This window comes from Solanum lycopersicum, chromosome 12 (assembly GCF_036512215.1).
Source record: "Solanum lycopersicum chromosome 12, SLM_r2.1".
In the NCBI taxonomy this organism is placed as follows: domain Eukaryota; kingdom Viridiplantae; phylum Streptophyta; class Magnoliopsida; order Solanales; family Solanaceae; genus Solanum; species Solanum lycopersicum.
In genome coordinates, this window is record NC_090811.1 from 1063438 (window position 1) to 1090947 (window position 27510).

At 32.8% G+C, this 27510-nt stretch overlaps 5 protein-coding genes across 5 annotated transcripts; 1 reads left to right on the forward strand and 4 right to left on the reverse strand.

The window, feature by feature from the left end:
- Positions 1 to 643: 643 nt before the first annotated feature.
- On the reverse strand, positions 644 to 2618 carry LOC101254871 (fasciclin-like arabinogalactan protein 2). Its single transcript, XM_004251490.5, has 2 exons — positions 2173 to 2618; positions 644 to 1580 (listed from the first exon to the last, which is right to left on the reverse strand). Exons 1-2 carry the CDS (start codon positions 2516 to 2518, stop codon positions 763 to 765), a joined length of 1164 nt encoding a protein of 387 aa, XP_004251538.2. The 5' UTR covers positions 2519 to 2618; the 3' UTR covers positions 644 to 762.
- A 3819-nt stretch (positions 2619 to 6437) lies between these two features.
- Positions 6438 to 8047, reverse strand: LOC101255169 (nuclear transcription factor Y subunit B-3-like). Its single transcript, XM_004251491.5, has one exon. It carries the CDS (start codon positions 7754 to 7756, stop codon positions 7148 to 7150), a length of 609 nt encoding a protein of 202 aa, XP_004251539.1. The 5' UTR covers positions 7757 to 8047; the 3' UTR covers positions 6438 to 7147.
- A 6796-nt stretch (positions 8048 to 14843) lies between these two features.
- On the forward strand, positions 14844 to 15878 carry LOC101258441 (F-box protein At3g07870-like). Its single transcript, XM_004251993.3, has one exon. It carries the CDS (start codon positions 14844 to 14846, stop codon positions 15876 to 15878), a length of 1035 nt encoding a protein of 344 aa, XP_004252041.3.
- A 1806-nt stretch (positions 15879 to 17684) lies between these two features.
- CAB5 (chlorophyll a-b binding protein 5, chloroplastic) lies at positions 17685 to 19221 on the reverse strand. The gene is made up of 2 exons (NM_001308945.1): positions 19025 to 19221; positions 17685 to 18456 (listed from the first exon to the last, which is right to left on the reverse strand). Exons 1-2 carry the CDS (start codon positions 19168 to 19170, stop codon positions 17805 to 17807), a joined length of 798 nt encoding a protein of 265 aa, NP_001295874.1. The 5' UTR covers positions 19171 to 19221; the 3' UTR covers positions 17685 to 17804.
- Positions 19222 to 20371: 1150 nt separating this feature from the next.
- Positions 20372 to 21699, reverse strand: LOC104644897 (putative glycine-rich cell wall structural protein 1). Its single transcript, XM_010315749.4, has 2 exons — positions 21628 to 21699; positions 20372 to 21087 (listed from the first exon to the last, which is right to left on the reverse strand). The coding sequence occupies exons 1-2, from the start codon at positions 21662 to 21664 to the stop codon at positions 20612 to 20614; spliced, it is 513 nt and encodes a 170-aa protein (XP_010314051.2). The 5' UTR covers positions 21665 to 21699; the 3' UTR covers positions 20372 to 20611.
- Positions 21700 to 27510: the final 5811 nt, after the last annotated feature.

Consider the following 27510-nt stretch of genomic DNA (forward strand, 5'->3'; position numbering starts at 1 on the left):
TACTACTATTTGTTGTTTTTGTTACTATTTGTAGTATGGATCAAGTATTTATCTTTCTTTGTGAAGGTTTAGGCTTGTTAATTCGTGTTTTGTTGTAGTACTAGTTTGTAGTTCTTGTCTTATGTTGTTGATCGTGTTTCGCTTATACATCACACCATTTTATTGTTGTTAAATTGTCGTTTCTTTCTTGTAGACTTTACGTTTCGATCTTTTCTTATTGATTGTTATGCTTAATTTCTTCATTATTTTCTTATTGTTTAACTAAGGTTTGATGCACTTGAGCTTATGGCCTTTCGGAAATAGTCTCTCTATTTCCATGAAGTAATGATAAGGTTTGTATATACTCTACCTTCTCGGGACTTCACTTAGTGGAATTTCACTAGATATGTTGTTGTTATTATTTGTCGTCTCTTGCACTTCTATTATATTTTTTTCTAGATTATTTTTGTCTTGAGCCTAAGATCTATCAGAAATAGTCTCTCTATTGCTAATGTAGAAGTAAGGTCTGTGACTCACGTAGGCTCTACCTTCTCCGACCCTACTTTGTGGGACTACATACACCGATATTTTATAGTGGTTGTTTTTGCTTTACTCGATTATATACTTCCATTTGCATGTAATCTTTTTGATATTATAAACTAAATTATTATAAAACTAAGATTACCATAGAAGAAGTGAAAATTACAAAAAGAAAATAACAAAATGCAAACTTAGGGTTATTTTTTCATCAAACAATATAAAAAAAAATACAAATCTATTTATTCAACCAAATACCAAATAAATATTCAAAACAAATGTCACAAACCAACCACCATTCACATTCATAATCATACCCCCATTATTATTAGTCGTGTCATAATCATCGCTATCACCATCATTATCATCACCAGAGCTCGGCCCCATCGCGCTATCGTCGGAATTAATAGATTGTGATTTAAATAATTCACTAGGCTGCAAAACTTTATCAATTTTATAAACTGCTATTGGCTCCTCATCTAATAAAGTTCCAGTAATTTTTGCTGTTACAACATTTGTCTCTAATTTTACATTATCTCCATCATTTTTTATAGAAAAATCATATTTATTATTTTTACCTTTTGTTGTTGCCATAGTATTTATAAATCCATTTTTTGCCCTTAACATACCTAAAGAATGATAATCAGGTATACCATGGTATAATAACAAAGAAATTTGTCCATTTTTTGTTAAATTTTTGTACTTAGGTAAAAAATTGTTAACAACTTTATCAATAGGGCAAAAAACTGTAAGACCATTTTCCATAAGATCGATAAATTGTTTCGAAATTTGGGTATTTTGTAAAAGTTTTGCGAATTCTTTGCAACCTTTTTTCGACATTAAATCGATTAAATCAACGTCTGCCGGAGCAGCCACGGGAGCCTCCGCGGCAGGGGATGTGATAATATTGCTGAGTTGTATGACGGAGATGTTGTAAGGGATTTCTTGTATCGATTTGACGAAATTCGATGAGAAATGACCATCGTTGTCTTCTGTAGCAAACCCTACTTTTTTACCTTTCATGTTAGTAATATTGACGTACCCTGAGGTTCCAGGAGCCTCACCTGTAGAAACGAATTCAAAATTTGGATAGTCATAAAAGAAATCGTTTTATTTGAAAAAAAAAACAATAATATATGAATAACTAGTAGTGCACTAGTGTTAATATTCATTAACTATAGCCTCTAAGAGGTTCAATTAAATCTAGAGATAATAAAATTAGATAATTTTTTTTTCTAATTCATTTAAAAAACTCTGATTTAATAAGTTAGAGTTATGATTTGTTTGTTGACTTTGACATGACATTTTGAATTCGAAATGATCTATCAAATTATTGGGTCGATATAATAAATACAACCCAAAAATGGTGGAGATAGAAAATTATGTAAATATATAACAACTTAAATATTTAAATTTTACATGTTTCCTTGTAAAGAAAAATAAAAAAAAGTGGGTGCAGGGGGATCATATTTGGTGGGTTGACTTATGACCCATCTTGATTTAATCAATTTTGACCAAATGAGTGATCACTCGTGAAATTTAAAACTTCGATTTTTCAAATTAAGGCTAAAAGGTGGTTATTATTCCAAATATTTCTTCGAATTTAACCTGTTCAAATTTGACTCGAGACCCAACGACATGTCATTTCAATCTTACCTGTTGCTTGGAAAAGAGTGGCAGTTAGGGTTGTTCCCTTAGTAATCCTATGAAGTTGTTTGGAACCAAAGTAATCTGCAAAAACATGTAGAGAGAGAACATTCTTGAGAGTATAAATAGACAAGTGTTTATCAAGAAGATCATCCATGGCAGCGTTATTCACCGCGCAAACGGTGATGGTTTGGCGCCGATTGATCTCAGAAGCTAAGTGAGTCAGGGTTAAATAGCGATTAAACGTTGAGAATTCAGGATGTTTGGTGAGTATAAGAGTGATGTTATGGGCGGAGGAGGTAGTGGTGATGGCGACAAATAATAAGAGTAATAGAGAAATCGAGGAGATCTTCATTTTCGAGGCGATAGATAAAAATTTTATTTGAATATAAGTGTGGAAAGTATAAGAGATGTATGAGTCTAAGTATATAGATGATATATGGAAGGTGTATATATTCAAAAATAAGTGTTGGTTAGACAATCAACTTAATAATTTAAATATATATTGTTATTCAAAAATCATATAATTGGGATTCTTATTATATATGTCTATATGATAAGAAATACTTATTTAAATATTACTTAAAATTATTCATATCATTTGAATTTCGAAAAAAAAAAATTGGAACATAGGGAGTAATTCAAATTGCAATATTTGTCTATGAAGTAGCTAACAAGTCTAGTCAATTGCTGTTACAAATTGAAAATAAAAATTATACTTATTAGCATGTGTATATTTATAAATTCTCAAGCGTTTTTTTTTACTTTACTTCTAATTTATTTCCATTTTTATAAACTAAGTAGTACTCATCATTAATAATATGTACCATCAGTTTTATAAGGGCAAGAGAATAGTTGATCGCAATAATAAATATGATGAATAAAAGTAATTATTTCGGAAAAAACATATATATATAAATATAATTTGAGCCGAAAGTGAACGAACATGATCCTTTCAGATTTCTAACGCGTGAAAATAAAGATTTTTTGTAGCAGAAAGATATTGAAAGATCAGTGATTTAATTTTCCCTTGGTAAAGTATGTATTGTTAATAAGCAACATATATCACTTAATGCTATATCTCTATAATTAAAGAAAAATAAAATTAATAATTATAATAATGTGGATGTTGAATTAGCCTAATCATAGTTAGATCTAATGTCATTTTCATGATTTGCATGAGGGTAGTTATATAGTTGATAATTTTATGTTTATTAAAGGCGTAAGTAAGTAGTATATATCAACTTTATTTACTAACTAATTTATTAATTCTCACTAATCTTTGGTTCCCTATTTAGGAGAATAATGTTAGACATACATTTTCGTTGTAATGTTTGTTTGTTTTTTTTATATAGGAGGAGGGTTTATGGTGAATTCACGGTTATGATGAGCTTTTTTCTCCTATTTCCAAGATCGAATTCCAGTTTTTTTGAAGGCGTTAATTTTGTTCATGTGATCACTCTACTAATTTGTTTTAACCAAATAGATAGACTCCGACTCTCCGAAGGTGTTTGATATGAAAATCTTTTTTCTTTTTCTTACAAAAAATAATTTTTTCTGGATGATAAAAATATTGTTTTGCTTATTTTTAAGTGTTTGGATAAGTAAACAAAGATATTAGTTATCATTAGAAGTAATATTGTTACATAAAATTCATCAGAATAGTGTTATGACTTCCCATAGGGAAGAACACCGAAAAAATATATATTTAGTGATGATAAATTTTCTTTTAAATAATCATATATTTATTGTTACAAAAATATGTAACGATGATTAAGTTAATATTATTGTATTGCGTTATAAGTTGCTAAATCTTTAACGATATTTATATAAAATAATGATTATGTATACCTAATATTTGCCCACCTTTTATATAAGAAAAATGTTCATATTCTTTATTTGTATATTCAAGTTAGGTTGGTTTTGTTAATGTAATTGGTAGAAGTGTTATTATTTATTACACCTTAATTTTCAAGTCATGATTTACTATTTTACTTGTTAAATAAAGTTGAACATTTTGGCCATAAGGACATTATTTAAATAAACAAACATATGAAATTTTATACTAATTAATCAAAAGTTAGTAGTAAGGTGTATTCTCCTATCATATTACCTACTAACTATATATTAATAATTAAAATAAACAAACATATGAACTTTTATATACTAATTAATCAAAAGTTGAAACAAAAAAAATGTTATTTTCTTTACTCAAATATCTAACTAAAAGGATGTTGGTGGAGATCACCTTTTAACTTATAAACTAATAAGTTCATTTTCTTCCATATGTTTTCCTTTGGTAATATTTCTATATGTCAATTTACAATTATAAACTATGTCTTACATGTTAAAGTATCTATATTAGAGTTTGATTATTTCTAATTTATGCTGCCTCATTAAGAAAAAAATATTTCCTACCAAAGACTTTTTTCATACCCAAGACCATCGCAACCTGAGAAATCGTTGAAAGTTTCAATAAAAAGTGGGTCCCACACCCAAACTCCATTTTAGTTGAAATCCATAAGATGGCTCGTAATGAGTCCTGAAGCATCGGGATCTGCACAAAAGGTCCTTCTAGCCCAAACTCTCACCTTTATGAACTTTTGATCGAAATCAACCATTTAAATTTCAAAAGGTCCAAAACAAAGAAAACTTGCACAAAATCAAGCAAACGACCAAGAGACCAAACTGTCAGTCCCAACAAATCATAAATGACTTGGGGGTCGCTACAGAAAAGCTCTAAACACTGAAATGATCGGAAAATGGAAGAAATGACCTGGAAGGTCATTACATCTGGTTAAGATGAGTCTCCTTCGCTGCACCACATCTTTTAATAGTAATTTTGTATGTTATAATTGCCTCTAATTTTTAAAATACAAGATTAAAATTCTTTTTTCTTTAGAATGCAATATAGTAAAAAAAAAAAACAATTGAAAAATGGTTTATGAGGGAGAATATATATATATATATATATATATTTGTCCCAAAATGGTGTGGGCCTTATCTTAATAAAGCCCAATCCAGTTTAGCAAGAGCTTGAAGTTCATAATAATTAAGAAAGTATTAATTTATTAAATTAATCTTATTAATTATGTATTATAAATTTAAGTACTTATTGATTACTTGTATTTTATTTAGTTATTTAATGATAACAGTAAATATTGGATGAAAATGATTAGCCTCTTTTGATATTCTAAGATAAACAAGGTAAAAAATTAATAACCTATTTTTAGTATAAAGAAATTTTTTTTATTTAATTTAATATCTAAATTAGATATCGAACATTCAATAAAAATATTAAAATATCATAGTCTGAATTTAGCACGTTATAAATTTTTTACCCTTTTTATTTTTGTTGATTTAGACAGAAAATGTCCTATTTTCAACATTTGCCGCAAATATCTAGGAGCAGTCAATTTCATATTATATTATAATATATATATATCTCTGCAATTCTTTAACTGAAAAAACTAACTGCTGCAAAAAGTTTGAAGTTGGAAATTAATTTAATATTTTAATATACACGTACATTTTATGATTTTAAGATATTTAAAAATTATAAAATATTGATATTACGATATGAAAAATAATACAAGTTAAAAACTTCTTATATTACTATGGTAAAGAAAAACACTTCAAAAATAAAATATAATAAATATTTTAAGATGAAAAAGAGGACGACAAATTCGAAAGTGTTGATAGATTTTAAGGTGTTACAATAATGGTTGATTTTTTCTTCGATGAAATCCAATAGTAAAATGAATAGCGATGAATTCAAAATTTCAAATTTGTTATAAGTAGTTTTCATAAATTAAGATGTAAACAAAGTGTTGTGGATAAACTCTAGTTATATCAGTGTTTTTTTACACGCACAATTCAACCAAGTACTACCTTCTATCGATGGCATAATAAAGAATATATTCAGTAAATCCTGAAAGTGAGATTTGGAAAGATAGAGATCTACAACATGCTCTTTAATTTGATTTCATATAATAACTATATCATACAATTTTAAATATACACAAATAGACATTTAAACTTATATAGAGTTGAACAAATAAATATGTGTAGGCACTTAACCTCTAATATCAATTCACATGTAATATGCGCATCCTACGTGACATCCTACCATAAATATTAATGAAAGTCGAATTAAAACACATATTTTATGCCATTTGAATTTGCCACTAACTTAGAGGTGAGATTTGAGGTGTTGTGGTGACAATTTTCAAAAGCATATAGTCTAGTATACTAGTTAAAATAAGAAGAAAAAGAACACATAAAATGGCATCTCATTCATTGTTCCATTAAAATACACATATTTCAAGTGCCTTCCATTGAAGGTTATAATATATCATCATGTATATAGTACTATTACTTCTTTTTTCTCCATCAACAATATCCTTTTCTCCACAAAAGTACTACACATGTAACCCACTACTACCAATACTCCCAACTTCAAAAGAAAAAAAAAACAAAAAGCTAAAGCATTATCTAAAAACTCACATGTCAATGTGCTTCAAAAATATAAATTATACATATTTTTTTTATATAAAAAAAAGGACCTAAGTAAAGTAATAGAACTAGCTATCAACACAATGATACATCATATGATTAATATTTATCACCACCTTCTTCTAACACCTTGCCTTGGCTTTGGCTTTGTAATCGAATCGCAAAGTCAGAATTTAAAGCTTATAATATAATTTCACCATCATAATCATTGTTTCATCGTTACAATCATAGTTGCTTAAGCCAGGATTTAAAGTTCATAATATAAATCCACCATCACAATCATCGTTACTTTGGCTCATTGTTAAGTCAGAATTTAAAGTTTATAATATTCTGAAACCTCCACCTCCTCAATTACCGTATACTTTTTGGTCCATTATCTATTCAGAATTTTGATGTTTATTATATTCTGAAACTTCCACTACCACCTACTTTGGCTCGTTATCGATTCAAAATTTGAAGTTTATAGAATCTATCTCCGCCCTTGACCGGAACCTCCGGCACCGGAACCACCGCCACCGCCGCCGCCACCCATACCCATATGATTATATGACCCATGACTACCATACATTTGATGACCACCTTGAGGATGATACATCATGGAACCACCCATACCACCATACATACCGCCGCCACCACCGTTATACCCACCCCCAGAACTAACACCACCACCACCACCTCCCGCCGTATCTCCACCACCCCCATCTTTCTCCCCTGTACGACCCATAGTAGTTTTTTCCCCTTCCATTTCTCTGTACTTGGCCAAGTAAATCTTCAATGGCTCAACATACTCTTCGAATCCTAAAGTTGTCATAGCCCAAAGCAAATCATCACCGTTAATCGTCTTCCTCTTCTCTCTCTGACACTTGTCCGATGCTTCTCCGGTAATGAAACTGATAAATTCCGATACACACTCTTGAACTGTTTCCTTAGCATCCTTCGAAATTTTCGCGTTCGCCGGTAAAGCTTTCTTCATAATTCTGCTCACGTTTGCTATCGGAAGGAACCTGTCTTGTTCCCTTGTTGATCCTTCACTGTTCGCGTTATTGTGACCTCCTGATTCGTTGTCTGAATCAGCCATCGCCAATCCCCAAATTCTCCAAATTCAAAAAAACGGTACTCCAGAAAAAACTGCTAAAACAACAAAAACGAAAAAAAAAACCTTTATCACCGTACCGGAAATGTTAACTGGGTTTGGATTTTCCGGCGAGAATTTAAAAGGGGGAAGTAGATTCTCCGGCGAGAAAAATACAAATTGTATACAAACAGATGGAACAAAAACCGACAGACCAAAATTAGGGAGAAACGTTCGCCGGGAAATATTTTCCGGCCGGGGAGAGAGAGAGATGAGAGAGAAAAGAGCAAGCGAAAATGCAGGGTCCGTTGGATCGTGGGGTATAATATTCAATCAGGTACGACACGTGGCGGATTTAAAACCGTCCATTTGGTGATAAGGGTTAGATAACGTGGGTGAATCTGGACCGCAATTAAAGGTGGGGAGATAGATCTTGACGGTTCAAAAAAGTAGTCACGTGGTGGGTGTGAAAAAAGAATTTCTATAGATTATGTGGGGAAGTTATGTTATTTGACTAAAACATTTTTTTTATTTGAGATTAGTAAATTTTTTTTTTTGGTTGATTAATTATAGATATTAGATAAAAATTTACATCATTGAGGATATAACTTTAGATAAGATAGTGTGGAGAATGTGTGCGTATGAGGGTAGAAGGTTAGTAGGTTTGCTGGAGTATGTCGTTTTATCAGTCATATAGTATTGTCGTTTTTTATTTGAAAAAATGAACGAGTATCTAAAATATTGAGACACACGTATACTTATACTAAGGTCCTATTACCCCACGAACTTATTTTATAAATAATTTTCTACCCCTTTACGACCTATGTAGCACTATCTTGTGAGCCAAACGCATGACATTTTTTTTCAAGCTAGTGTTACGTAGGCCGAAAAGGGTTTAGAAAATTATTTATAAATTAAGTTCATGAGAGTAATAGGACCTTAATATAATATAAGTGTAACTCTGAAATTTCGGACATAGGTTAGGGGTGTACTTATACTTTTTCCCTTTTGATTTCGATATGTAATATCGTCTATTGTCTGTTGTGTTGTAGGTTTTATATTATTTCTTCTGTTAGTTATTGTGTTTCTTTTTTCTTTATACTTGGGTTTGTTGCACTTGAGGCGAATGTCAATAGTCTCTTCGTTTTCTCGAGGTGTTGTTAAGGTTTGAATATGTTACCCTCCTTAAAATGGAATTTATGAGATTTTATTAAATATGTTGTTGTTATCGTTAATATTTAATTAAGTATGTTTAATTATTGATTATGTAGAAGGTATATTTTTGATCTATTAGCTTGTGAATTCTCATAAATTTTGAGAAATGCTAAATTATTTCATTATTTTACTACTCATGTGTTGTATTAAAATTGTACTATTATTCTTATATTTTAGGATACCATACTCTCTAAAAAGAATAGTTCATCTATAAGATAAAGTTTATTACATTTTGATCCCTTTGTAATTTAATTTTTTTAATTTAGCCCCTAATTTTGATCAAAGTACATCAAATCTTAATTAATTGAATTGTGAATTTTTTATTTCTTTAGTTGTACAATTATTCCACACTCAATGATAATTAATTAAAATTTTATAAATAGTCAAGTATAACATATTTTTAACAAGAAGATATACAAACACACATTTTTTTTTAATTAAAGGTTAATATAGTATGATTTGACAGAAAATAATTTTCCTTTAAGTGAATCGTACATGGTGTGAATCCGAATGTCTCTATTAGAAGATCCTTTTTTTCTTTTACTTTTTAATTTTAAAAAACAAAAAATTTATATATCCTTCATATATATATTTTTAATTTAAAAAACAAAAAAATATATCCTTAATTCATATATATATTTTTAATTTAAAAAACAAAAAAATATATCCTTAATTCATATATATATATATATATATATATATATATATATATATATATATATATATATATAAATTCATCGAACTTAATTAAACTAAAACAAAAATTAGTTATGAATAACTTTTGTAGTCAACCAACAAAATTCGATACTAATTCTATTTATGACAAATTGTATTTATTAGGTTATATTCCTTGAGGATGGGAAAGTGATATTTAACGTAAATATCAAACTAGAATATTATAATCAGTGACATAATGATTAATATTTCTATATTCTTAATTAGTGATTTTTAGGTTCAAATTTTTAATATAAAGTACCTTAAGATATAAATACTTTACCTCCAAAATGAGACTTGTTGATACAAATACAAACTAATCAAATTTTAAAACAGATATCAAACATCGAATATATATGAGCCGTCCCATGTTATACATTGTGAGAGGTGTGACCCATTAGTTGATCGACCACTACTTATAAATTAAAAATAAATATTGCCCCAAAATGCATTATATATATGGGGACAACAACAAAAAAAAAATCCTATGGATAAGACACCAATTTCTCAATTGGGAATTTTCCTAATTTTCCCTTGTGAATGTTTCAACAAAGATATTTAATTTTTTCCTCTAAATTTCATGTAAAAATATATATAACAAGAAAAGAAGATGAAACTCTAAAGTGTAACAAAAGAAAAATACTTTTGACACCTTGACCTAAAATAATTATATTTGGAAGTCAATATTAATTCTCTCTCATATATGAAGAGACTTATAAAGACTCTTTCAAATCTTTTCACTTTAATTTTCTAGTCAATATGTCTCCTCTAAAGTTGGTTTCTACAATGCCCTACCACTTAAAATATCTCCATGTTCAAGATTTTTCTTCAACCAATTAAGCATTTGTCACTATTTTTTTTATGTGATTTTAATTTTATTAATTTTTTTCCAACACAAATACATATTTTATATGTAAAAATACTTCAATTAAAATTTAATAAGATATTTCTATATCCATATAAAGTATAACTATCATTAATTCTCTAAAAAAGATTTTTTTTTCTTTCTTAAATTTAATGAAAATATAAATTGAAATAAATCGAGTTATTTATTTGGATAATAATAAAGTGACGTGAATCATAAAATTTTCGCATAGCTGATTCTGACTAATTTGAGATTAAGACGTAATTGTTATAGTTGTCGTCAGCTGACATCCTGTTTTGATTGTTTTATTTTTTTCAATATAACTTGAAAACGGTCCAATTCAAATTCCACAAGAGGTTTCTCCTTGTTCTTTTTCTCTTCTCGCTCATAGTTGGTGAGGGTAATTTCATATGCAGAATTTGAAGAAAATAAAATATACACAAATGAATTCGAAGAAAATAAAATATACACAAATTTTACATTTACTTCGTGAAGATAGATATATTTTTTTTAAAAAAAAAATCTCCACAATTTCTAGAGAAAAAGAAATACCATATGAAACAAATCAAATGCACACCAAAATTGCAATAATTAAAATATTTTAATTACCATTAAGAAAGAACAATAATGTATTAATAATATCTCCAAAGATTCCTAGGATACCTACTCTTTTTAAGTGCTTTTAATTTACAATCATACAACTTGCATATGCTTCAAAAAGTTGAAAAATAGTAGCAAACAGTTCTTCGTAACACCAAATTAAACCAAGTGGAATACTTAATTAAGGTAATTTCCATACCACATGAATATTAATTGCGGTGTAGTAACGGAGTTGCTTCATCATTTACATAAGTTTTAGATTCAAATTTTAAATATGGAGAAAATCTTGTAAAGATCGTCACTTCAAATGGACTTAATAATACGTAATTTAAATTTAATCGAATCTCGAATATTGACTCTAAATAAAAAATGGGAAATTAAAGAAAGAAAATAATTTCCATGTTTTGATTACAATAATTACTTTTGGAACACTACATATATCTCCACCTTAGCTTATGGACAAGAGATGATTATTTCTTTTTCTTTTTCCACTAATATGTATAAATATGCTTTTATATTGCGCAAATTATTAAAATATTCACTAATAAACTAGTTCTTTGCATGTGCATATTGATTATTTATTTATATTAGATATATAGAAAAAAAGTGCACGAAAGGTTTGTAATTTGAGTTGCCATGATTAAAAATGTTAATAATCATGAATCATGATTATTCTTTCGGAATTTTCATTACTAAGGATTAATCTTACCACCTAAATTGTAGGCCCATAAGGCTATATTCCAACTTTAATTTATAACTATAAAATTTATTAAAACACTATAATCATCTTGAGTTTACGAGTGTCAAATGAGTGAATCAATTCGAAACTGATCCATTATAATCTGGTCAAAGATCTGTCCTGCGCAATAGGTAGGGCAGGGTTGAGTTGTAGGTGGGAAGTAGGCTGGGCCGAACTCAATATTTTACCTGGAAAATCACGATATATAGATGTTTGTTTGGTTAGAAATCATTGAGGTTTCAGCCCGACCTGGTATTTAGGCTGGCTTGTGAATCGGTCTGACTCGACCCGCTAGACACATGGTCTAACTTTGGGTACTTGTCTTAGGAAAAGATGAAGGAAAAAAAATTCTCCTCTATTACTCTTGTAAAAATGTCTTTTAAAAATGAAAGAGTCTGTCGATTTTTTAAAAATAGATTTAAAAAGAAAAAAAGACAAATAAATTAAATCTGAATAAGTTAGATTTTAATGAAGTTACCTAAATAAAAAACAACTAGTACCAAATAAACACATTTATACTTTCTATACATTTCTACATGTAGGAGTATATTAATTGTTAAATCCATTTTAGAGTTATACACGTTTGTTTTTCCATTTACTTCACTAATAAAACCTTCTAATTAGAGGAACCATGGAGTTTGGGAAAATTAGGCAAGAGTTAGGATCAAACATATACTAAGACCCTAAGCAAAATTATATCTTGGTTTAGTGCTTTACCTAATTAAAGATACAAAATTAGGGCTATAAATTATTTTTTTCTATTGTCAAAAGCTCGAATTCAAAATCTCGATATGAAATGAAAAAATGGTTACATAACTTTGTTGTAGTATTTTGGGACATGACCTTATGGCACAAGATCACATCATAGCCCCATATCAATGTTTTGTTTCTATTTAATAGCAAATATACGTGTCTCACCAAGGGCAACAAATGCAAACTAGCTAATTTATTGACCTTCTAGATATTGCAATATTTTCTTTTTAATTTGATCAAACAAAATATCTACTTTGAATCGCAAAAATAAAAGGTACATCAAGTATTTTTTTTTCGATAAATAAATCATATGACACATCATGATTAAAAAATATGATTATGCTTATACTTGTAGACAAATGATTTTGCACTAAAACTCATAGAAATACATATATATTCAGGAAAAAAGGATCCATGAATATATAAATTATTTGTATATTTAGGGGATCTTTGTATACATGATTTTTTTTTACGTTAAACATAATCAAATATGAACTAATTTATGTGGAAACAATCGATAAATAATGCTATAAAGATATTTTAGGAACTCCCCTTATACTTATAGTCAGTAACAAAAGAGTCAGCTGGCACAAATGTGTCCAACTTTGAACAGTTAAAAGCTATAAGTTGGATAACATATTTGAGTTTTTTTACGTCAAACTCCAATTCTTCAGCTTCTCAGAACAGACTTTGACACATTTGTAATTCTTGTCATGTTCAATATGTTCATATGAACATGCTGTAATTTTCAAGTAAACGCGTCTGAAATGCTCGAGTTTGATATCAAACATACATTAAGATGGATCACATAATGTAGAAAACACAGTACTAAAATGAACACCAAATATGATCAGCATATGAATAGTTCTTAAGTGAAAAACCAGAATCAACTCTACCAAATACCTCATCAGCCAATGCATCTCCCCGTTCAACATAATTCCTTGATTACTCCGACAAAATCTCATAAGGAATTTCTGCAACACATTATACTTTTCTTCTGCTATGCTCTACAACATGTGCAAATTCAATAGCTATGGATGATGAGACAAGTTGTAAAAAATGATTTGTGAATTGAAGTAAAGATGTTATGGCAAGCCTGGATGCAATGTCAATGACAATTTCTTGAGGAAGGCAATCAAATCCATATTTATAGTCAGTAACAAATGAGTATGCTCTTAATTACTATGTCTTTTAGTGTTTCAAGAGCCATCTTTTAGGAACTTGTAATGTATTCAGTGTTTACTTTGTTATTTGTGCACAAAGTAGGACTCTTGAATTTCTCTTTTCACAATTATGTTATAGATATGCTTTAAATTAGTGATGTGCATCATCTTATGACACAAATCTGTACTTCTGGTCACGGCTTGCAAGTTCGATGACATATTTGAGTTTTATTCGCTCTTTAATCCAAATATCTTATAAGTTCGAATCCAACAAACTCTTAAATACTATAGTATTGTCGGATTCTCATAACAGACTCTATACGTTTTGAACTGTTTGTAACTATTTACATGTTCTGTATTGATTATCATAGTAAGACTGTCATGTTAGAACAAGTATAAGATTCCAATTTCCATGCTATATGCCAAATTCTTGATTATATCCAAGTTTGCTTTAAAATATTCTCTCTTTTTTTTTAAAGACTACCTTAAAAGGAAATATATTCAAATCCTCCTGAATTATATTCCTTTGGCTAATTTAAGTATCAGTAGAGATGAAAACAGTAGATAATAATTTCTTTTGATTTGTTCTAGCTTTGTTGGATAAAGTTACTTGTTACGTGTTGTTAGTGTGAGGTATCAGATATAGTGTGTAATGAGTTAGGTCCGCACCCGATTATTAAAAAAAAAAGTCAGTGTCATGAGCAAGAATATGCTTTAGCTATCCAAAAGGATATGCTATACAACTTTGTTTCAAAAACAAGAAAAGTTCATAAAATTCAACACCTAGTATAGTCTTTTTTTTGGTCAAAAACATTTTAATTCCCTAATTATCTTTCTTTGCCTAATTTTCTCTGTTTTATGGATATACAAATCAAGAAACACAAATTTCAATATGATCAAACTCATCTTATACATGGATTTGATTCCCTACCTCAAGAAATTATCATTGACATAGCCTCAAGGCTTCCTATAACATCTTTAGTCCAATTCATATTATCTTGCAAATCATTTTACAACATGTTACATGACATAAACCTTGTGAATATGCACAAGAATCGCGTAGTAGAGACCGGTCCTTGCATCATTATACACGCGGATTACCCTTTGAGGAATCAACTCTATTTTCTTGAATTCTCTGATCATCGCGATGTTGTGAGGAAAATCAGGACACCCTTTGCTAACTATGTGCCTGAATTTAAAGTGGTTGGTTCATGTCAAGGACTATTATGCATATGTGATTCTTTGTTTAGTGATGCACTTTATGTATACAATCCTTTTACAAGGGATTACAAACAACTCCCTAGATCAATCGAATTCGAGGTACAAAAATTGGTTTTTGGTTTTGGATTTCATCCTGTTACTAAAGAGTATAAAGTGATCAAGATCATAAACTATGCCAACATGTATTATAATGAACCTGGAGGGCGTTATCATCGTAGGTTTCGAGTCCCTTTCTTTGGTAAATCAGATGTTCAAGTACTTAGTCTTGGTACTAACAACAAATGGAGGAGTGTTGGAGAAGTTGTTTATCGTTTCGATCAGAGTTCTCAAGGAATTCTGTTGAACGGGAAAATGCATTGGTTGACTCGATTTGGTAAGTATCATGGACGTCGTGATAGGCTTATTGTTTCGTTTGATTTGGGTAACGACGTGTTTGGTGAAGTACCAAAAGTTGATTTTGATGTCAAGCCAAGAATTGTTCAGTATCATTTAGCAGTACTTGGAGATTGTCTTGCTGTTGCTCTAACTTTGCCTCATTATAAAGGGGGAGGATTTGAAATTTGGGTAATGAGAGAATATAATGTGAAAGAATCTTGGATGAAAGAGTTTAGAATTGGAGCTTATACACCAAATCCAAATTGTGTAACACAACATGTGCAACCATTGGTGAAAGTTTTATGTTTGTTGAAGAATGGAGAGATCTTGTTAGAGTACAAAGGTGGAAATCTTGTTTCATATGATCCTAAGACTTGTGTCTTTAGGACTTTAAGGTTTCAAGGGATGCCTAATTTGTTTCAAACATTTGTTCATGTTGGTTGTCTTAATTGGATTGATATTCCACCTCAGGGGCGGAGCTAGCTAGGATGGGAAGTAGGGGTTTGGCAGAACTCAGTAACTTTGGTTCAAATCCTGTATATTTGTTAAAAGATCCATTGGAATATGTGTAGAATTGGATCATCAAACTAGTTTTGGGGTTCCCTCTTGGTGTATGGTACACGCATTGGGGTCCAACTAAAACTAGATTCGCGTTGGATAGTGGGGTAAAATGATTCCTAACAAAGGCGACTCTGTATCCAGATCATCAAACTTATCACAAAACTTTATTAAAGCTTAGTCATATATGTTTAATGAAATTTCAACTTTGTTGCTTTGTATTCTGAAAATTGTTCTGTGTGTAATATACAATAGAAGTTGCTTATCTCAGTTACATATGTTTAAAGATCTTCTGATTATGTCATTCCGTGTTTGATATCAACGTTGAACATTTAGAGTACTCATATCGGAAAATCATAGCCTGTAAAAGGAGTGGTTTCAGTAGAAGTTGGTTCCTCAAAACTCATGATTGAGATGCCATAAATAAAGTCCTCAAAAGTGTGAACTGTATCACCATCTGTTTGACAATGTCTAGTTTTCGAGTTGTTACCTGAAGCATGTTTTTGCTTTTGTCAAAAGACTGATTATGTATATCTGTGCTATATGTTGAATCGAATCCCCTTGGCTTCTTAGTGTGTTTACTTCTGCGTACTTTGAATCCCTTGAGTGAAAACTTGGGCTCCGTTTCTGAGGTTTGTTCTCTTTTTGAATGGACATCAACATTAGCAAGTTTTTTGATCACTATTCACCCAAATGTTCACTCGATTAGGTAAGATCGTTGATGGAGAAACACGACTAGTGAAGATTTCATATAGCTGACTGCAACTTATTTAAGACTGAATTATTTACATCGTCAGTATAAGAAAAACCAACGAACATGATTGGCCGACATAACATACCAAACCCTTGATTCATACAAACACAACCTTCCAAATGCTACACTCCACCATTTGGACACTTCCCTTTACCATTTTCCTCTGCAAAAAAAAAAGTCACCATATAAATTCTAACATTTTCTTCTTTGGACTTTGTTCCTTAGTCGCCCGTTCGGCTCCCTTTCTACATCATGTGTGAAAATTCAATAAACAAAATGTCAAATACTAGCCATTTTCTTCCTATATCTACACATTTCAACCCCTCATAAAGTCATAACAAGAGAGAAAAAAAGTCCTCCTTTCTTCGTCGTGGCATGAACTAATTTGCTTGGTTCAATTCCGCCCCTAAAACTAGCTCCTACTCCTTCATGGGAAGGCCGAACAACGATCCTACTATTTCAGGTCCTTCAATTGTGCTGCTGCAACAAAGATTCAGACAATTGGAAAAAGCAAAAAAGCAGAGAAAAAACAGAACAAGTAAATTGTTCTCACAGCCTCAACTGATGACACAAATCAAGAATCATGCATCTGTCAAGCCAGAATTCACACACGAACTGATTCTTCGATCAGAAATGATCGATTCTGATCAAGATAAGTTCTTTCTTGAACTCAGTTTGAATAACAAACACAGAAGCTACCAAGTCAGAAAGACTCAACCTTTGTGGCGTGCGTTGACAGCTAAATGTAAATATGAAAATTCTGATATTGATACTTCTCTCCATCTATAGTACACACGCGATACTTTTTTATACACGATCATATCAGTGTAGTTAACCTGTTACAGCAAATTCGTTACCATTTCTTCCAGGTTCCCAAGTAATGCTTATTTACGTATATAGTTACCTTATAAGTGACACGATTATGTAAATTCTTTTGGAAACGAACTAAAAAGAAAAGTTTAAGTAAAACAAACGAATTGAAATGAGCAGAGTGATTAAATTTGAAGATTATGTAGTCTTGGCTTTTGCATATATATGATTACATAAAAGACATGCAGTAGCTTCACAATTTTTACAGATAAAAGAGTGTACTAAGTTCATTTTCCGGGTACAAAGTTTGTGGCGTAAGCCCAAGCATTGTTGGCAACTGGATCAGCAATGTGGTCGGAAAGGTTCTCAATTGGACCTTTTCCAGTAACAATAGCTTGAACAAAGAAACCAAACATCGAGAACATAGCTAATCGTCCATTCTTGATTTCCTTGACCTTCAACTCAGCAAATGCCTCCGGATCATCAGCAAGGCCCAGTGGGTCGAAAGCACCCCCCGGGTAGATCTTGTCGAGGCCTTCACCTAATGGACCTCCACCAACTCTATATCCTTCAACAAAGCCCATTAACACAACTTGTGATGCCCAAATGGCAAGTATGCTCTGAGCATGGATAAGGTTTGGGTTACCAAGGTAGTCAAGACCGCCTTCGGAGAAAATTTGAGATCCAGCCTTGAACCAAACAGCTTCACCAAATGTAACACCATTCTTAGACAATATTTCAGGGAAAACACACCCCAAAGCACCAAGCATAGCCCAACGACAATGTATCACCTCAAGCTCACGGTTCCTTGCAAATGTCTCAGGGTCAGCTGAGAGTCCAGCAGTGTCCCATCCATAGTCACCTGGAAACTCACCAGTCAAGTATGATGGTGTTTGCTCAGAAAATGGTCCCAAGTACTTTGGCCTATCTTCTCCATACCTATTCGATCGTCATGTGAGCAGGAGGTCAAGAATAGTAGTTGTACACTAATAGACTTAATATGGTCGTCTAACCCTTTATTACTATAGTACTGACAATTTAGTGCACCAGACTGTCTTTAACTTGACTTCAAATCACATTTATGTCGTTTAACTTTGCGTGAGCAATAGTAGATACTTAAACTTGTATAAACTTGAACAAATAGACACACATGTGCTGCATGGCATTTTTTGTCCAACGCGTAGGACTCATGTATCTACTTGTTCAAGTTTATACAAGTTTAAGTATCTACTATTACTGCAGACCCAAAGTTAAAGGACATAAACATGAAATGAGACCAAATTAAAGGATACACGTATTTATTATGCCTATAATCAACACTAAAGACATTATATTTCTATGTCACAAAATAGTAGTTGACATGATTATTTCAAGGTTTTGCATTGTTTTTCCATTTTTATTTAAAAATATGGAAATAATAATATGACTAAATGAACAATGAATAATTCATTAAAAATTAACAATAATATGATTGAAAATATAGTAAATGATAAATTAAAAAAATTACCATATGCTTTGTGGTGCACTTTTGACAGTACGTCGCATGGTGACACGTCCACCTTCAAAGCTACCAATTTTCCTAATAAATTCATTTTGTGACTTAAGTGCTGTTTGGCCAGCAAATGCAGAATGTTGAATTGCAGAAGTAGCCATTTTTTTATTTTTTTTGCAATATGAAGAAATGAACTATATATTAAATAGCTTGGAAATGAAGGTTTTTATATGAAAATAAATGGATTTTGAGGATCAAAAAATGTACACCTAAGCAGAAGCTTATTGGATAATGTATTTTGGATTTGGATTTCCTTTATGTGATTTTTTAGTAGTGAAAGAGTGAGGCCTTTGTTTTGACATGTGGCTGTCATATATCTCTTGGCTGAGATTGTTTCTTTTAGAATGAACCATTTTCGCAAATTCCGGTGGATAGAATTATCCGATATTTATTACTGATGGAAGTTGATTGAAATGTTTGAAATATGGTTCAAATTCTATGATCGTAAAAATTATAATATGAAAGGACTATTTTTCACGTTGGCAAAATTACCTGTTACAATAAGAGGTGACATTCTGATAAATATCATGTGAAATTAGTTAAAATGTTCGAAATCTAGCTCGGACACAATGATCATAAACTAAGGACTATGTTACGTGTTTGATAAATACAGAGTTTAACAAAATTAACTATAAACTTCATTGCTAAATAACTAGTATCTAATTTTTTTTTAATAATATATAGTCAATTTGTCACTAAATAGAATTAATGATAAATTTTATTATTTAATTATAAAATTTATGTATGGATAATTTATATTTCTTTAATTTTCTTTGCTAACAAGTTTGATCTAATCTAGTTAAAAGTTTAAGATAGTTACAATTACACACATTTGGAAGAAGTCAAACAAATGTGTAGATATTTTTTAAGATGAAAATCACAAATATAATAAAAGATTTGTTAATATGTGAAGATATATTCCCACCAAGAAAATAAAATTTATTTTCTGGCTAATAGAGACCTCTCTTTTTTTTTCTTTTTTTTTTTTGTTTCTTCTAGTGAGTTTTTAAAAATTAAATTGGTTCTTCACAATAAAAAGATGTAATATATATATATATATATATATATATATATATATATATATATATATATATATATATAATTTGAACTCATAGTTCTATTGTTTGAATGGTGAATTTATTGATCAACATAGGTTAAACTTACGACTCTCCTATGTAATTTGTGAGCTATTATACAAGATTGGGGGTTTTATTCTGTGCGTACTCAGAGAATAGCGACTACGTATTTATCTTATCATAAAAAATAATAATAATAATATATTTATTATATTTTCAAAAAGAAATTAAAAAAATGATACATACTTAGATTTAACTCATATTTTTAAAAATTACAAAATATCCATTGAATTTAACAAAACAAGATTAGAATTACATAATATCGATTCTTTAATAATAAATAAATAACATTTGTGGTAGCAACATTTTATTCAAGAATCACTAGCACATTACTTGCCTTTTATTTATTGATTAAATTATTATATTTAATAAAACAACAAAAATAATGTTCAAGCAAATTGTGGGATCAATTGCCACCACCATGACCCGATCCATATCCGAAACCAAAACCATTACCACCATTTTGACCGCCGCCGCCACCCCCTCCACCACCGCCGCCACCGTTTGCACCGGATCCATGACCCTCGCCATATCCAATGCCATAACCATATCCGCCATCACTACCTCCACCACCGCCACCGCCGCCGCCACCACCACCGCCGCCGCCAATAAGACCTACAATTTGGCCAAATCCATCATTAGCACCCGATCCATGACCCTCACCAAATCCGAAGCCCTCACCAAATCCACCATCACTACCACCGCCGCCGCCACCGCCGCCACCACCGCCGCCACCAAGTCCTCCTAAAATTTGGTCAAAACCATTGAGGTTGATTAAATCCCTCCTAAGAAGTTTTCTTGCCGAGGAAGTTTGCACTACAACTCCCAAAATAAGTACAACAAGCATCAATTTCCATGACATTTTAGTACCTTTTGTTACCGCTGAAAAAAAGAAAATTTTAAATCAGTGACGAAGCTAAAAATTTTATTAAAAAAATACAAAAGTGTTATAGTATTTTGAATTTTTCATATATGAAAGATGAAATTATACTAATAATAATTTTTCATGAGATGTTAGGAAATAATGAATTTGGGAAATAAAATAGAATAACCGATATCGATAGAATATATAATATAATCTCCGTCCTTAAAGAATTTAATCCCTTACTGCATGAATAATTTGTAGCAGAATTTCATTAGAAGTTTACAAAATCAACAAAATTTCGAATTTCTACAATAAACTTAAATTTCTAACAAGAACAAAACTTGTGATACTTGATCTTCTGGAGATATACCCATGTGACACCACATACATAACCAGTATAATTCGATAAATGTAATTTAGAAATGGTAATGTGTGTATATATATATATATTGTCTTCTACCTCCTACTTTGTAAAAATATATAAACTATTTTTGATAGATTATCGAATATTTAACATATATTGTAAAAAAAATTAAAATAATTAATATGTATCTTACTTTGCTTTCGAGGTAGGCTGAATGTTGGAGTGGCCATGAAAATGCTAATTACTTATATTGTATTAATGTTTGAGGTATTATTATGAAAATATATGCATAGGAAAGAAGTTATATATAGGTAACTTGAAGAATGAGGTATTAATGGGATATTGGTAAGTTACTATTAATTCAAAGTACAATTAATTAATATAATTAATATACAAACCTAGCAAAACGTTAAATTAAATAAAAATAAGAATGAAGTGAATGTATGTAGATTAATTAATAAAGAAAGAATTACCAAAGAGAATTATATATTGCGTTTTGCTTTATTTGTTTGCCATATTTTCATTTCTTCTTAATTTGGAAGTATTAAAATAGTAAAATTCCTTTACTTAATTACTCGACATTTAGATAAGTAAGTTAGCAAAAAAGTTAAGCATTAGTATAATATTTTAGTGGAGTTAAATTTTTATAAATTAAAATTCTGGTGTAGTCGAGAAAAATATTTTATTCATAAAATTTAATTATTAAAAATACCATTTGAGGAATTAATAAATATTTACAAAATTTATTGGTGCAGTTGACCATGCATCAGTAAACAAAAGAGAGTTACTAAATAAAATTGCAGCCTGCGTTTCGTGTTATTTATTTAGAAATTTATTAGAATAGTAGAAAAAAATAATATATGTAAGAAAAATCGATATCATGAACTTTATATATACGATCTTAAACGTGTAAGTTTTCTAACTTGAATGTTAAATTAATATGGTACATGATTTGATTTTCACATACAATGCACGTGCATCAAAACTAACAGAACAAAAAGACATCAAGAATTCACATAACAAATGTCGCAAAAAATTAATATTCGTGGCAACTAAAATCACCACTAAATCATTAAACAATTGCCGCTGAAATTAAGTATTAATGACATTAAACAGCTACTAAATCAAATAATAGTCAAAAGTATGTTTTAGTGAGAAGGAAAACCGCCACTAAAAGTAAGTGCTGGAATTTCGGATCACCAAAAAATATCGTAAACTTATAGCACACGAAAATAAATAAAATAGGGGATTTACCTGTTCCAGTGTTTGTTTGGACTTCAAAATGGGTCAGTTTGGCCGTCAGAGCCAACAAGCTCCATAGATAACGTCTTAATGGACATCCACAAAAAAAATTGGGCAAAAAATAAGTCGGTATTCCGGATCACCAAAAATCAATGAATTATAGTACACAAAAATCTGCAAAATGGGGTTTACCTGCTTTGGGACTCGTTAGACCTAGAAAATGAATCGTTTGGCTGTCACGACCAACTAGCTCCATAGCAAACGTCATAATGGATGTTCGCAAAAAATTTGAGCAAAAGAGATGTCGAAATTCAAGATGACCAAAAATCCATGGACTGCTCTGAGGCTCGTTTGACGTTCAAAATGGGTCGTTTTGGCCGTCAGGGCCAACTAGCTCCATAACTAACGTCTTAGCGGACATCCACAATAAAATTGGCTAAAAAGACGTCGAAATTCTGGATCACTAAAAAAGATCGTGGACTATAACTCACAAAAATAAGCAAAATGAAGAGTTTACCTGCTCTGGGCTCGTTTGACCTTCAAAGTGAGCTATTTTAGCCATCAGGGTTAATCGACTTCATAGATAACGTATTACGAACGTCCACAAAACATTTGGGCAACAAACACATTGGCATTCCAGATCACCAAAAATTCATGGACCATAGTATACGAAAATTGGCAAAATGGAATTTACCTTTTTCGGGGCTCGTTCGACCTTGAAAATGGGTCATTTTGACTGTCAAGGTCAATTGTCCCCATAGATAACATCTTAATGGACGTTCATAATAAATTTGACAAGAAAAGACGTCGAAATTCTAGTTCACCAAAATTCATGGACGTTAGCACATGAAAATTGGCAAAATGGGGGGTTTACCTGCTCTGGGCTCGTTTGACCTTCAAAATAGGTTGTTTTGGTCGTTAGGACCAAATGGCTGCATAGATAACGTCTTAACGAACCACTGAGAAAATTTGGCAAAATATATGTTGAAAATTTGGATCACCAAAAAAGATCGTGGACTATATATAGCACACGAAAATTAGCAAAACAAAGGGTTTACTTGCTCCCAGGCTCGTTTGACCTTCAAAATGAATAGCTTTGGCCGTCATAGACAAATAGATCCAGAGATAATGTATTAACGGACGTCCACAAAGGCAAACAAAACGTTGAAATTCTGGATCACAAAAAATTAATGGAATATAGTATACGAAAATCGACAAAATGGGGTTTACCTGCTTCATGACTTGTTTGACCTTGAAAATGTGGGCATTTTGACCATCAAGGACAACTCGCTCCATAGCTAATGTCTTCATGAATGTCTACAAGAATTTAAGAAAAAAAGACGTTGGAATTCTGGATCACCAAAAATCCATTGACAAAATCGTCGAAATGAGGGGTATGCTCGCTTCGGAGCTCGTTTGACCTTCCAAATGGGTCGGACAAGCCGCGATGGCCAACCGTATGCATAGACAAGGTCTTGACGGACGTCCACGAAAAAATTTGACATTTTTGACGTCGGAATCCGGATCACCCAAAAAATGGTGTGCTATGGCACACGAAAATTGTCGAAATGAGGGGTATGCTCGCTTCGGGGCTCATTTGACCTTCCAAATGGGTCGGACAAGCCGTGATGGCCAACCGTATTCATAGACATGGTCTTGACGGACGTCCACAAAAAAAATTTGGCATTTTTGACGTCGGAATCCGGATCACCCAAAAATGGTGTGCTATAGCACACGAAAATCGTCGAAATGAGGGGTATGCTCGCTTCGGGGCTCGTTTGACCTTCCAAATAGGTCGGACAAGCCGTGATGGCCAACCGTATGCATAGACAAGGTCTTGACGGACGTCCACGAAAAAATTTGGCATTTTTGACGTCGGAATCTGGATCACCCAAAAAATGGTGTGCTATAGCACATGAAAATCGTCGAAATGAGGGGTATGCTCGCTTCGGGGCTCGTTTGACCTTCCAAATGGGTCGGACAAGCTGTGATGGCCAACCGTATACATAGACAAGGTCTTGACGGACGTCCACGAAAAAATTTGGCATTTTTGACGTCGGAATCCGGATCACCCAAAAAGTGGTGTGATATAGCATACGAAAATCGTCGAAATTAGGGGTATGCTTGCTTTAGGGCTCGTTTGACCTTCCAAATGGGTCGGACAAGCCGTGATGGCCAACCGTATGCATAGACAAGGTCTTGACGGACGTCCACGAAAAAATTTGGCATTTTTGACGTCGAAATCCGGATCACCCAAAAAATGGTGTGCTATAGCACACAAAAATCGTCGAAATGAGGGGTATGCTCGCTTCGGGGCTCGTTTGACCTTCCAAATGGGTCGGACAAGCCGTGATGGCCAACCGTATGCATAGACAAGGTCTTGACGGACGTCCATGAAAAAATTTGGCATTTTTGACGTCGGAATCCGGATCATCCAAAAAATGGTGTGCTATAGCACACGAAAATCGTCGAAATGAGGGGTATGATCGCTTCGGGGCTCCTTTGACCTTCCAAATGGGTCGGACAATCCGTGATGGCCAACCGTATGCATAGACAAGGTCTTGACGGACTTCCACGAAAAAATTTGGCATTTTTGACGTCGAAATCCGGATCACCCAAAAACTTGTGCTATAGCACACAAAAATCGTCGAACTTAGGGGTATGCTTGCTCGGGGCTCGTTTGACTTCTAAATTGGTCGGACAAGCCGTGATGGAGACCGTATTCATAGACAAGGTCTTGACGGACGTCCACGAAAAAATTTGGCATTTTTGACGTCGGAATCCGGATCACCCAAAAAATGGTGTGCTATAGCACACGAAAATCATCGAAATGAGGGGTATGCTCTCTTCGGGGCTCGTTTGACCTTCCAAATGGACCGAACAAGCCGTGATGGCCAACCGTATGCATAGACAAGGTCTTGACGGACGTCTACGAAAAAATTTGACATTTTTGACGTTGGAATCCGGATCACCCAAAAAGTGGTGTGATATATAGCACACGAAAATCGTCGAAATTAGGGGTATGTTTGCTTCAGGGCTCGTCTGACCTTTCAAATGGGTCGGACAAGCCGTGATGGCCAACCGTATGCATAGACAAGGTCTTGACGGACATCCACGAAAAAATTTGGCATTTTTGACGTCGGAATCCAGATCACCCAAAAAATGGTGTGCTATAGCACACGAAAATCGTCGAAATGAGGGGTATGCTCTCTTCGGGGCTCGTTTGACCTTCCAAATGGACCGAACAAGCCGTGATGGACAACCGTATGCATAGACAAGGTCTTGACGAACGTCCACGAAAAAATTGACATTTTTGACGTCGGAATCTGGATCACTTAAAAAATGGTGTGCTATAGCACACGAAAATCGTCGAAATGAGGGGTATGCTCACTTCAGGACTCGTTTGACCTTCCAAATGGGTCGGACAATCCGTGATGGCCAACCGTATGCATCGACAAGGTCTAGACGGACGTCCACGAAAAAATTTGGCAATTTTGACGTCGGAATCCGGATCACCCAAAAAATGGTGTGCTATAGCACATGAAAATCATCGAAATGAGGGGTATGCTCGCTTCGGGGCTCCTTTGACCTTCCAAATGGGTCGGACAAGCCGTGATGGCCAACCGTATGCATGACAAGGTCTTGACGGACGTCCATGAAAAAATTTAGCATTTTTGACGTCAGAATCGGGATCACCCAAAAAATGGTGTGCTATAGCACACGAAAATCGTCGAAATGAGGGGTATGCTCGCTTCGGGGCTCGTTTGACCTTCCAAATGGGTCGTACAAGCCGTGATGGCCAACCGTATGCATAGACAAGGTCTTGACGGACGTCCACAAAAAATTTTTGCATTTTTAACGTCGGAATCCAGATCACTCAAAAAGTGGTGTGATATAGCACACGAAAATCGTCGAAATTAGGGGTATGCTTGCTTCAGGGCTCGTTTGACCTTTCAAATGGGTCGGACAAGCCGTGATGGCCAACCGTATGCATAGACAAGGTCTTGACGGACGTCCACGAAAAAATTTGGCATTTTTGACGTCGAAATCCGGATCACCCAAAAATTGGTGTGCTATAGCACACGAAAATCGTCGAAATGAGAAGTATGCTCGCTTCGGGGCTCATTTGACCTTCCAAATGGGTCGGACAAGCCGTGATAGCCAACCGTATGCATAGTTAAGGTCTTGACGGACGTCCACGAAAAAATTTGGCATTTTTTACGTCGGAATTCGGATCACCCAAAAAATGGTGTGCTATAGCACACAAAAATCGTCGAACTTAGGGGTATGCTTGCTCGGGGCTCGTTTGACTTCTAAATTGGTCGGACAAGCCGTGATGGAGACCGTATTCATAGACAAGGTCTTGACGGACGTCCACGAAAAAATTTGGCATTTTTGACGTCGGAATCCGGATCACCCAAAAAATGGTGTGCTATAGCACACGAAAATCATCGAAATGAGGGGTATGCTCTCTTCGGGGCTCGTTTGACCTTCCAAATGGACCGAACAAGCCGTGATGGCCAACCGTATGCATAGACAAGGTCTTGACGGACGTCTACGAAAAAATTTGACATTTTTGACGTCGAAATCCGGATCACCCAAAAATTGGTGTGCTATAGCACACGAAAATCGTCGAAATTAGGGGTATGTTTGCTTCAGGGATCGTCTGACCTTTCAAATGGGTCGGACAAGCCGTGATGGCCAACCGTATGCATAGACAAGGTCTTGACGGACGTCCACGAAAAAATTTGGCATTTTTGACGTCGAAATTCGGATCACCCAAAAAATGGTGTGCTATAGCACACGAAAATCGTCGAAATGAGGGATATGCTTG